Source organism: Rattus norvegicus, chromosome 10, assembly GCF_021556685.1.
Source record: "Rattus norvegicus strain SHRSP/BbbUtx chromosome 10, alternate assembly SHRSP_T2T, whole genome shotgun sequence".
In the NCBI taxonomy this organism is placed as follows: domain Eukaryota; kingdom Metazoa; phylum Chordata; class Mammalia; order Rodentia; family Muridae; genus Rattus; species Rattus norvegicus.
In genome coordinates this window covers 96,646,500-96,659,306 of record NC_141543.1, presented here as the reverse complement: position 1 = coordinate 96,659,306, position 12,807 = coordinate 96,646,500, and the positions used below count along the sequence as shown (strand labels likewise).

At 48.5% G+C, this 12,807-nt stretch overlaps 1 protein-coding gene and 1 long non-coding RNA gene across 12 annotated transcripts in view; one reads left to right on the top strand and one right to left on the bottom strand.

Moving 5' to 3' along the window:
- LOC108352144 (uncharacterized) overlaps window positions 1-11,348 on the bottom strand; it is a 115,683-nt gene extending 104,335 nt beyond the window's left edge. Inside the window, exon 1 of one of the 3 annotated variants that reach the window (XR_015632170.1) lies at window positions 11,148-11,348. This is a non-coding gene — a long non-coding RNA (uncharacterized LOC108352144). The remainder of the gene's footprint in view (window positions 1-11,147) is intronic. The other 2 variants (XR_015632171.1, XR_015632172.1) reach the window with 2 other exon arrangements.
- The window catches only part of Marchf10 (membrane associated ring-CH-type finger 10), a 141,999-nt gene that overhangs the window by 119,708 nt on the left and 9,484 nt on the right, over window positions 1-12,807 (top strand). For all 9 annotated transcript variants that reach the window (XM_087572406.1, XM_087572408.1, XM_087572410.1 and 6 more), the window contains 2 exon segments: window positions 1,233-1,342; window positions 11,216-11,329. In XM_087572406.1, the coding sequence (XP_087428532.1) occupies window positions 1,233-1,342; window positions 11,216-11,329 (224 nt within the window).

The window sequence follows — 12,807 nt, the reverse complement described above, 5'->3', positions numbered from 1 at the left end:
GGCCATGTTGCTTAAAGGACCTGCATCCTACAGCAGCCGAGAGAAGGCTTTCTCATGCTAGAGGTTCAAGCCAATCAAACATGTAGCACAGGCCAATAAGAAAAACGGGGGAAGCAAATTAAATACGTAAATATGATGCTTTTTTTGGTGCTTAAATATGTTCAGGGTGAGAATGGAAGACACACGGATGTCCAGTGGAGTGGGGGGCGGGGGTAGAAGAAGGAGGAAGATGAAGAGGAGGAGAAGGAAATACAAGCAAACAAAATGTAGAAAGGGAGACCAGCTCCCCCCTGCCCTTTAACGTCCTTACGATTTATTATTTCCTTGTATCCACAGTAGAAACCTAGAACTGAGGTATAAGCTTGTGTAACCTTGCAAAGCCCTGCTCACTAAATAGATGCAGGTATCAGGGGTTTTCTAGTCAGACACCCAAACTGAGCCCTGCAACTAAACTGGTGGAACTGCGCAGCACTCCCACTTCCACAGAATAGCAATGGTTCTGTGGCTTCCCTTCTGCCCTGGGGAAACAGCACTGGTCTCATTTCCGTAAGTACTTCAGCACAGCGAGCCTTCTCTTCCTTTTCTCAAATGAGCCTGACTTCAGGCTTCTGCTGGCCTCAGATACCGTTGTCACTAGAATCCACACCTAGGCCCTTGCTCCCTTTTCTTGGGTGTGAGCAAAGGTAAATCTGGTAGCCAAAGCCATTGCTGTGAATCTGGTACTAATCTATTTATTGCAGAACTGTGTTGGGTCTGCAAGGGGTGAGGGAGATTGTAAATCCAACAGTCACCCCTGTTGCAAAGGCCTGTGTTAGAGAGGATTCACTTCTGTGTAGCAATTTCAATTTTATGAACCATTATGTTTACATATTTAGATAGAAACAAGGCCTGTTATTTAGAAGTCATGGAGATTTCACCTGCCTGAAACTCAAACAGTAAATGACCACAGAGGGAAAACGATGTTCAGAACTCAGGGTCAAGGTCATTCTCTCCAGAAGATGACTGACTTCAAATGAAAACCACTGAAGCTTGGAATTCATAACATGGACACAAGTTCAATCTCAAAATAGCACTTGTCCAAAGTACTGGCACAAACAGAATCAGGGTTGCACATAATATAAAAGTGTGTGTGTGTGTGTGTGTGTGTGTGTGTGTGTGTGTGTGCATGTGCACGCATGCTGAGAGAACTTCTGATCTACCTTCTTAAATATGATCCTTACTCTTGATTCCAGGGGCAGATCTAAGCACTGTAAAGACCTGTGAGATGTGTAAGCAAGGCCTACTGGTCGACCTGGATGACTTCAACATGACCGAATTCTACCACAAGCACCAGCAATCCCGGGTAAGACTTATCACTGCCACTTTCTCCCTGAGACAGAGTAGGCAGAGGATCTAGAGAGAGCGCAATGGTTGAAAGCACTTGCTGCTCTTCAAGAGGATCTGGTTGGGTTCTCAGCACCCATATGGTGGCTCATGACTGTAACTTCAGTTCCAGTGGGACCCAATGCACCCTTTGGCATGTATGGTTACCAAAGGTACACACATATGCATACATACAGGCACGTATTCATACATATAGATAAAATAAACCTTTAATAAATAAGTAGTTGGGGCTGGGGATTTAGCTCAGTGGTAGAGCGCTTACCTAGGAAGCGCAAGGCCCTGGGTTCGGTCCCCAGCTCCGAAAAAAAAAAAAAAAGAACCAAAAAAAAAATAAATAAGTAGTTTAAAAGTTTGAGCAGAAAGCAACTTGCTCTCCCTGGTCTACGGATTATAGGAAGCCCAAGTGTGACATGGGTCGGAGTCTGTTTGGTGGCTTCTTTGAGAAGGTGCGCACTAAACCAGAAAACTGGAGCACTGAGAAGTCTTGCCGTCCTGGGTTGACATCCGCCTACTGTTAGGGAGACAAGGGGAAGCTGGAATAGCCAACTGAACTGGTAGAAACAGCAAGAAAGGCTGGGCAGGCCCCATGCCCAAATTTGCCAAAGTTATTTAATAACAACAGAAAATAAACTCAAGGTCTTGGAGGAAATGGTCCCCCGACTTAAATATCAAGTAACCTGGGTAATGAGGAGCAGCATTACCTAAGGCTAATAGGCATGGAGTAAACGCTTACTGTAGGCTTTTTAACCCCCGGGGAACTGGGGAATGGGATAAGTGGAGAAAACTCTCCTGGGGCCTTTGGATTACATTGCTGAAAATGTGAAAAAGTTAATTAACCTCGGGTGGGAAGGTGATTTATGCCCACGGCAAAAGTTAATCACTTAATTCTCAGGCAAACAATCTCTTATTTAGAACTCCACTCTCCAATAGAGAAGCAACAAGCCACACGTGGCTAATGAGAAGGTGGCTGGTTTTAATCAATGCATGTGTGTGTGATAAATACACACTAGATAGAATACTTGATAAAAGGCAAAATATTATATAATTTTATATTAAATTTATACTTCCCATCCTGGATAGTAATCTGGCAACGTGACACAAGCTTGAATCATCTGAAAGGAGGGAACCTCACTTGAGTACATGTGGCCATAAGATCCAGCTGTAGGATATTTTCTTAATCAGTGATTAAATGAGGAGTCCCCAACCCACTGTGGGTGATGTCGTCTCTGGGTTGGTGGTCCTGGGTTCTATAAGAAAGGGGGCTGAGCAAACCACAACAAACAAGTCAGTAAGCAGCATCCCTCCATGGCCTCTGCATCAGCTCCTACCTCCAGGTTCCTGCCCCGTTTGAGTTCCTATCCTCCAGGATAGACTGTGATCTGAAAGTGTAAGCCAAATAAACCCTTTCCTCCCCATCTTGCCCTTTGGTCATGGTGTTTCATTGCAACCATAGAAACCCTAACTAGGACAATTCCTTCATCCATTTGTCAATACTATAGCAACATGTGTGAGGCTAGGAAACTTTAAGAAAACAGGTTGAGGGCTACAGGGGTAGTAGTGACTGTCCATGCTGAGCACACACACACACACAGAAAGCTCGTGTAGATCAGAAAGCTCGTGTAGATCATTTCTTAGGTTCAAGGCCCATATCTAGTGATAGTCTACTTGCTGGCAGATTCCTGAAGCAGAACATGGCATCACATGAGAAGGGACAGAGAGTGTGCATGTGTGGGCACATGTGTGCATCTGTGTTCTGATCTTTCTCCTTCTTATAAGTCCACCCAGGACACAGTCTTGGGTCCTCATCTGAGCCTCTCCCCTCCCAAAGATCCTTTGAACAATAGGGTTAGATTAGCCTCCCAGCTTCTTGTGGATTTTCAAGTTATTGGTGTTCTTACTTAGCATAGGAACCAATTTAGGAATGGAAAGATGACCCAGTGGTTAAGAGCACTGGCTGAACTGGAAGAGAACCCAGGTTCAGTTCCCAGCACCCACATGGCAGCTCACAGCCATCTGTAACTCTAGTCCTAGGAGATCTGATGCCCTCTTCCGGCCCCTACAGATGGCAGGCGTGCATGGGGTATACAGACGGCAAACACTCACACATATAAAAATAAAAAATTTCAGAAAGAAACATTTCCATACAGGTGACTGTACTTTGGTCGTATTCACACATGCCTTTGTGGAAATCACGGAAGTCTTCGTGCTTGTGATGAGCACTAGAGGAGCCGGCAGTGTTAGCACCTAGGGTTGTTCCCTCCAGGAAGGAATGCAGTAGCTGTCATTCACCCAGAAGGCTGAAGCAGATGTGTTTTCTAGCCTGGTGTGACCGAGACTTTCCTGCATCAGACCCTGTTTTTCTTAATCTGTAGGTCCCGTCCGTATGGACTTCACAAAGCATTGCGAGGGTTCCAGGCTGATCTGTACTGAGCTTACTTTGTTCCTCAGGGAGATGTACATATGCTTTATTGTGCACGCAGAATTGAGTTAATTATCAGCAGAAAAGTTTCCACCAAATTGTGCTGTGCTTAAATATGCCTAAAATAAACCCGCTCGGGTCAGACTCCTAAAGTTCGCAGCAGCACTAGCTACTAAGCTGTGTCGGGCTGAGCAGCCTTCTTGCCGCTCGAGGCCACTCACTCTGCCCGGTCGTGAAGGAGCAGAGGCCCCAGTGTACCCTGACCTGTCCTTTACTTCTTCATCCTGTCCTCTCCCCCGTAACTTTAATTTTTCTCAAACCTTATTTTTAATGACGGTTCTTAAACGTTTTAACCTCCCTTGTAACTCACCACCTACTAGAGGAAGTGAAATGAGAAAGGATATGGTAGGGAGGGGAAGTGGACCTGTTCAGAAAGGTTCTGTGGAGGAACTCCTGTCTGTGCTGTCTGGAAATCTGCAATTCAGTTCACAGGTTAGCAGGCAGTGGCAGCTCGATCCACTCACAGACACTGATACACCAGCAGTCCAGTTCAGTAGAGTCAGGGTAGCAACTGCAGTGACTGGACCTAGCAGAGACAGCCAGGCCTCAGCCTCTGCTCGAGCCAGCAGGAGGGACCACCAGGAGTTCTCAGCTGTGCCTCTCTCAGGGAAGTGAAGATCATTGAGCCACAAGCATTGCACAGCTGGCTGTACCAGCAAGCCAAGCTCTGTCTGTCACTCCATGGAGTCCTATTTATGCCCTCCAAACATTGTGTGTCCTCCATGTGCCTTGCCTCAGCACAAGCCTTGCCTCAGCACATGCATCCAGTCAGCTGGAATCTGCAGAAGCTGCAGCAAACTGCAGCTCAGCACCAGGAGGTCCATGTCTCTCTGTGGAGCCCAGCAAATGCAGCTCACCTACACAGTGTAAGGTGGACCAATACATGTGTGCTGTTAGCAAAGCATCCTTTATCATGTGTCCTTAGCAGAGCATCCTCTCTCCTGTGTCTGCTTCAGTGAAACGTCCCTCATGAGTCGGCCTTGACCTTTCACACCCATGTCCACTTTAACACGTGTTTGCCCCAGCAAAACACCATCCAACTGACTTTCCACAGAACCCTTAAAATTTCCACTTCACTCCCCAGAGAAGGTTTGCACTTCATGCTTCACAGCCAGAGTGTTACTCAAAAAGCTCTGTTTTGGCTCCTGACTCTGGAGGCTAAGCTCTAAGGTTGAGCCCCATTACTTTGGGCCTCTGGTGAGAGCAGCCCTCTGTGCAGAAGTTTAGTGGAACAAACCGCTCACCTTTGGAGCTAAGAAGCAGAGGGAGAAAAGGTACTCAGCACCCTCCTTCAAGCGCACGCGTGGCTAAGGACCTCCCCTAGGTCCCCCTTCCCAAAGGTTTCACCACCTACCAACAGGGGCCAAGCAAGGGAGGTTGGTCTCACAGAAGAGCCTTGGACTAACTCTGCTCTTTTAGAGGACCAGGGTTCGGTTCCCAGTACCCATTGGGGCTCCTAACTGTCCAGCTCCAGGGGATCACATTCACCCTCCAGACCAGCACACACACACACACACACACACACACACACACACACACACACACTCACACACACACGTAAAACACTCATACACATGAATCAATATAAATGTTTTAAAATGCAGTTTCTCAAGAACCATGTAAGAGTAGAATGAAAACACTTTAAAAGCCTGCCAGCCTAGAAATCTCTACCCAATGATGTTGTCTTCAAAATTGAATTGGAAGCAAAATGGAGAATTTCTGAAACAATGAATACCAAAAATTAAGAGCCATACGCTGGGGCCAGCTAGTTGTCTCACTAGCTAAAGGTGCTTGCAGCAAAAGGCTGACAACCTGGGTTCAATCCCCAGGACCCACTTGGCGGAAGGAGAGAACTGACCCCCTAAAGCTGCTTCTGCCCTCCTCGTGTGCACTGTGGCACACTCTCCTGTACACACTCCAATAAGTAAGTAAATAAACAGATAAATGTCACAGTGATAATTTTGGAGTCTAACCCCCCAGCTTAACAACCTCTCCACAAACACTGGACTTGCACACGTGTGTGCTTCTTACCACGAGGTCCCCGTGTATGCAGGCTCTACCATCTAGGCTTGCGTGAGAACATGCTGATGGTTGGTCACACAATTAAATCACCTAGCAACACATTTCCCAGAATGTGTCCCTGGGCTTAAGCAACATATAGCTATAATTATACATTGAAATGATGGTTTAGTTGTACTGGGTTAATAAAATACCTTGTTCATACTAATTTCACTGGTTTTTAAAACTCTCACGTGGCTGCTGTAATTTTTCAAATTGCATATGTGTTTTGCATTTGTGCCTCGATCTGTATCGTAATACATGGTTCTGATCTAGAGGCAGTAATACTTGTTATTATAAAATAAGCAGTTAATAAATATTTGTCACTAAATTTTGCCCAGCATTACCATTATAACTCAAAGCCACCCTCCCTTAAAACATATTCTCCCAAAGTTAATAACCACGATCGTGAAGCACATAAATCTGAAAGGATAAAATCATTGTTAGCCCAAAAGTCTCCCTTAGAGGGGACTTAATTCAACTCTTATGTCATTAGCCTGTATCCAGGTCTTTTTCTGCAAACATTTTGACAGCTACATAGCAGGTTTGAGACCAGCGTGAGCTACACAAACACCCCACAGCGGCAACAACAGAACCATGCAGAAGTCCCCCTTGGTTTGGCACCCCAGATGACAGCTTGTAGCCTTTTAGTTGCAAGTCTTTCTCCCTGTTCAAATACTGATGCCCAAGTGTAACCCCAGAGGCTCCATTGGCCTGAAAGGGGACAGGTGTCATTTGTTTTCAACTGTGGGAACGCATCCATACTCTAAAAGGTTAGCCGCCAAAGCTTTTTATTGAGCACTTACTGTGTACCCCCCCCAACACCCACACAGTGCTGGGATACCCAAGACCAACAAGGCTACCTTCTAATGAAGAATACAAGTGAGCAGTATTGGTTGTCAGAGAAAGGGCTGTGGAAAAACCGAGGTTTTATACTTGGTTCACCTGTGCATGTGTTTGCTCTGTACACACTGTGCCCCAGGCACTGGGCCAGACCCCAGGAGTCCAGGTGCAGAAGGGTTGTCCACAGACCTCAGGCACAGTGTTCCTGAAATCTCACTCTCTGTCCTTGCCCCCTCAGCACGTATTTGTTTTGCAAACTATCAAGGCCACCTGTGTTAGCTCAATTTACATAACGCCTGCAGGAAACAGGCAGAACAGAGGTTACCTGTCCCCTTTTATGAATTGGAGTCACCCTCACGTTGCACAGAGAAAATTGTTTACCTAAAGCCACAGCGTCGAGGGCCCTGGGCCACCCCTCTCACGGGAGAGCACTTTAGGAGCCACACCCATCGACTTCCAGAGATGCACCCCTGCACATTTGCTGTGGCACTCAAGGGTCCTGGTGGCCTCTGACAGTCACTTCTCTGAAGCACAGGCCTGACCTTGCCTTCCCATCTCAGCCGTGGACAACTATCACCCTGAGATCCTGGGGCCTCTCTGGAACACACTTAAGGCTTCATAAAACACGGAGCCAGCTGTCAGCTTCAGCCCTGTGTGGTCTGGATGCTGGCACTTTCCATCAGAGACAATCTTGACCACAATGACTGTCAAAGGACGGGCAGGCTGCATGGCTCCTCTAATAAAGGTTCTTGTCTCTTAAGCTCAGCCGGCTACCTCAGTTCCACCCACGAACCGATGGAAGGGGTGAACTGGCTCCACAGAGTTTTCCTCTGACCTCTCCTTGTGTTCCATGACATGCACATATGCATGCACGCACACACACACACAAACACACACATGTGTAGTAATTATTAATTTTAAAGAAACCAAGAGGGGTTGGGGATTTAGCTCAGTGGTAGAGCGCTTGTCTAGGAAGCGCAAGGCCCTGGGTTCGGTCTCCAGCTCTGAAAAAAAGAACCAAAAAAAAAAAAAAAAGAAAGAAACCAAGAGATAGGAGCTGGGCGGGGGTGGGGGGGGTGGGGGGTGGGGGGGGTAATGGATACTAGACAGAGAGGTTGCCAGAGGTCCTGTCTGCAGTGCCCCATGCCATCTCGCCCTTGTGTCCCCAGCCCGTTCCACAGGCCGGTGATGACAGAAGGAGCTCAGCATGAGAGGCAGAGTGACCTAGATCGGGTCAAGGGTGGCACCAACGAATAACTTCAAAACGTGATTCCCAGGATCCCCGGGGACAGTCTGATGCAGTGGGCGCATGGTAACGCGCCTCACTGATTGGCCAGCGGAGCCCAAGTCAGCAGCTCCTCAGGCAGGGGATATTTATGGCTTGAGTGACAGGTTCCCACCCACAGAACAGAGAAGAGGCCAATCTACTAGAAGTGACTTTTCAAATTATCTGCAGAAAACATTAGTGGGTATTTTCCCATCTGCATGCCTCCAGGCCTCACTAAGGCATAAAAAGTAAATGACTCTCCTGAATGCTTCGACAACCCCAACCAGTCCAAGCCATTTTGTAGCTGGTTGCTTTGCTGTTTCATGCCACAGAGTCGACTCCGAAAGCCCTACTCCTGACCCCAGCAAGGAGAGAAAACCCTCTGGCAGAGAGGGGGGTAAGATTTGGTACATTAGGAAGGCTTCCTGGAGGAGGCGGCTTTGGAAGGTGGATACAGATAAAATGGAAAATGTGAATGAAAAAGCAAGATGCCTGTTTGGGGTAGAAGTCAGAAGAGCACGCGTGCACACACACACAATCAAAGGCAAAAACAGGAGTTTAGGACTCCTGGACAGTGAGTTTCAGTGAAGTGACCTTGAGGCCACTTGTCACACCGAGAGCCGGAGATAGCCAAATACAGGAGGAAGGGCACATCGATCCCTGCTCAGCTTCTGAGTCCTTCCTGGCCGCCACCTGGTCCTAGGAGACTTGGATTCTGCTCCAGCTTCCTGAGCTGCCCTTGCTCATCCAACAAAGCACCTCAGTAGCTGCCGGAAGGAGACAGCTGCCCGAGGAGGCCGCCCTGTCAAGTCTGTGCTTTGCTAACCTGGGCACCATCAACAGTTCTGACCTTGCCAAGGATGCTGTAAAAGGTCCTGACCTCGGCAGAGGATCTTCGTCCCCTGTGGCTGAGTGGCTCCCTGAGCACGGGCTGGCTTATCCTGGAGCACCACCACCCATGGGATTTGGTGGGAGGACTGATGGGGATGATGGGGTGTGCCATCCCCCTCCTCCCCTTGCAGAGGGGAGTCCTTCCTAGTGCTCCTGGGAGGGATGGGTGGGGAAGGGGCATGGTGCACAACCAAGGAACTACAGAGCTACAGGCAGGACGTCCCACCCTCGAATTGCAGCTCCTGGTTCAAGCTCCAGAAAGAAGAAAACAAATGCAGAAGCCAACAAATGGCAGAAGCATTTGCAAGGACAAGATATGGAGTACAAAACAGACAAGTATTTAAGAGCCAGAGAGTAAATGCCTAGCACAAATGAGGCTCCCACAGGAAGTTACGTCACTGAAAACTATAACAAAGTTATAGACCATGCCAGGCTGAGAGATGACCCATATACAGAATAAACTCATGGAAACAACAGACCAAAGAAAGACTGAGCAAGGGCCCCGAGGTTCCCAGCAACAGCCGAGACCCTAGTTAGGTACCCCCTCTAGAGGGGCCAACAGGACTAGACAAGCAGGTGGAAGGGGCCTTGGGTGAGGTGAGGTCATCGCTATGTTCATGAAGAACTAAACAGAACTGAGGTCCAGAGCCTGTTACCTGGGCAAAGGAAGGTCTAGGAAAATGAAACACACCCATGTAACAAGGTTGTAAAGTGTGTCTTCTGAGAGCTTTCCTGACAAAGACACAAGCCACACACACACACACACACACACACACACACACACACACACACAGGCACACACAGGCACACAGAGAGACAGAGAGACAGAGGACAGAGAGACAGACACAGAACGACAGGAGAAAATATAATGTCTAAACTGTTTCTGCCTAATCTGGTTCCCACCTCACCATCTTCCCAGCCTGTGCATAAGGTTTGTGAAAATCCCAAATGCTGGTAGGGGTCGGGGAGGACTCATCAGATCCCACCCCTAGCAGAAGGGCTATTGGCAGCCGATTGCTGACCCAGGAAAGCCGGTTTTACTCAGGAGTGTGGTCCTTGGGAGGAGTCCCATGCTCCAGTGGATGGCCTCATACTCATGCACATACCGGACTTGGTGGGTCATAAAAGATAAGAAACAAAAAAGGGATGTAAAGTTGGGAAGTGGTTTTAGGAAAGGGTCTGATGGGATTAGTAGGAAAATGGAGGTGTGGGTATGAGCAAAATATGTTGTATAAATGTATAAAATACTCAAGGAATAAATACATTTTTTAAAAAATGCAAGATGAGGGTTGGGGATTTAGCTCAGTGGTAGAGCGCTTGCCTAGCAAGCGCAAGGCCCTGAGTTCGGTCCCCAGCTCTGAAAAAAAGAAAAGAAAAAAAAATGCAAGATGAATACCTGCCAGCATACACTAGCCACATCAGCCAGGCGTGCACGCACACAAACACTCACACAGACACACACATACCACACACACACTCACACAGACACACACCACACACACCACACACACATTCACACACACTCACACAGACACACACACTCACACAGACACACACACATATACCACACACACACTCACACACACTCACACAGACACTCACACACATACCACACACACACTCACACACACTCACACAGACACTCACACACATTCACACAGACACACTCACACATACCACACACACACACACATACACACACCACACACACACTCACACAGACACACACTCACACACACATGCAACACACACCACACACACTCACACACACACACACCACACACACACATACACACATTCAAAAGTGCACGAGTGTACACACACTGTCATTAACACCCTCCTGCCACCTGCCATCAAAAACATCTCTGACGAATGTCTCACTCAGCCAGTCTCTCACTACAGCCTCTGCCATAGCTGTTTGTGACCAGGGCTCATTCTCTGACGTGGGGGAATCAGGTCCAGCAGCAAGCCCTGGGGCATCCTGCCCTGTACAACCCGCAGCACAGGGTTTAGTGAAGTCTCTCAAACGTCCATGGGATAGAACTTTCCGAGCCTCCTCCCCTGGGTGGCAGAGAACCTCAGGAGAGTGGCTGTGCTCTGCCACCCTGGGTCTCCCGCTCGGTTCAGGCAGACCTTCCTCTGGACTAGGGCTCCCCTGCCCACGCCCACATCCCCACCCCATCCACACGCATGCTGCCCCCTTTCTTGCTTCCTCTACACTGTTACCTTCCGCCCTGTGGCTGAGCTTGTGAATATTTCAGAGATAACTTGTGGACTCTGTCTTCTGCATGCAGGCACAGAGTGAGCTGATGAACTCAGGCTTGTACCTGGTGCTGCTGCTCCACCTGTATGAGCAGAGGTTCGCAGAACTCATGACCCTCAACTACAGGCGGGCTTCCAGAGAGAGGGTAAGTCCAGCTCTGGGAGGAGCATGGCGCGCAGCCGCGGACACCACGTGATGCCTAAGTCACGTGACTCCTTAGTGTCAAAGGCAAACAGTGATTAAGTGGTCGTCAGTGGAATTGTGAGTGAAGGAGTCTCTAGAGCGACCTGCCCCGAAACAGAGGTATGCAAGACGGCCATAGTTAAGTGCATGCACTGTGAGAGGGCATTCTCTGCTCAAGCAAACAAGCTGTGCACAAGAAGCAGGGCATTGCACCCTGGAGAGCCTGTGAGCGGTCACACTCTGAGATATCAGCTCTGCCTCTGTGTGTGTGCGCGTATGTGTGTGTGTGTGTGTGTGTGTGTGTGTGTGTGTGTGTGTGTGCATTCCTGAAGGCAAGCCGGGAAGTAAAGGTGTTTGCTGATAATGGCCCCTGTTTGACAAGTGACTGTGTATGCACTGGAATGACTATCCTTTAATAAGAGAGTGGGGCCAGAAAGAATCACACGGGATGAAGGGAGAGGTGGACTTAAGCCGGTGGATGGACCTTTGAAGCCCCAGCACCTTGAGCCCTTGGGGTCTTCTTACTTCGTCAAGTGTGCCTATGGCCACATGAAGCCAGAAGTCTGTGAGGAAAGGGCAGGAGCCCAGCCACCCATCGTCTGACCGCACTGCCAGTTGTGGGTCTCCCAGGATGCCCCCACGGGGCTTTGCGGCTGATACCTGCCCGTGTTGGGCTATGGCAGGAGGATTAGCCAGTACAGCAGTGGTCAAGCCACTGGTGGTGCTGGAGGCAATCTCTGTTATCTGCACCCCAACCCTAATCCCCTCTTTCTCGTTGGTTCCTTATTTATCCTCCTCCTCTCCCTCCTCCTCAAGTGGACTGCAGACATGTTCCAACACCATCACTGCCTGTAGGCTGGAGTGCAGCCACTCTTACCGCTCTTTATATAATAACCACAGCTCTGTGGACTGTGGACTGCATGGAGCCATTCTATTAAAAGCACTGGACTCAGGGCCTTTAATCCCCACACTGGGGAGGTAGAGGCAAATGGAACTCTGAGTTCAAGGCCAGCCTGGTCTACATAGGAAAGCCTTACTTAAAAAACAAAACAGCAAAAATGTACCCTGGATGCAGCTCAGTTGATAAAGTGCTTGTCTTGTGTGCATGGACCCATGGGTTTGTCCCCAGAACCACACAAGCCAGGACCAGCGACATATTCCAGCATTTAGGAGACAGGCAGGAGGGTCAGAAGCTCAAGGTCATCCTCAGGTTACAAAGCAATTTCAAAGCTGGCCTAGGATGTGAGACCTGGGTCTCTAAAAGAGAAAATGCTCAATTAGCATTTTCCATTGGTCACAGGAATTGTAGGCCCATTTCAACTTTTTCCTGGGTTAATTTTTTCCATCAGATCCTGAGTATTCAATGAAAAAACAAAAACAAACAAACAAAAAAATCAGGCTGGGTTCCTGCCAACCTGTCCTTGGAGGAATCTCACCCTC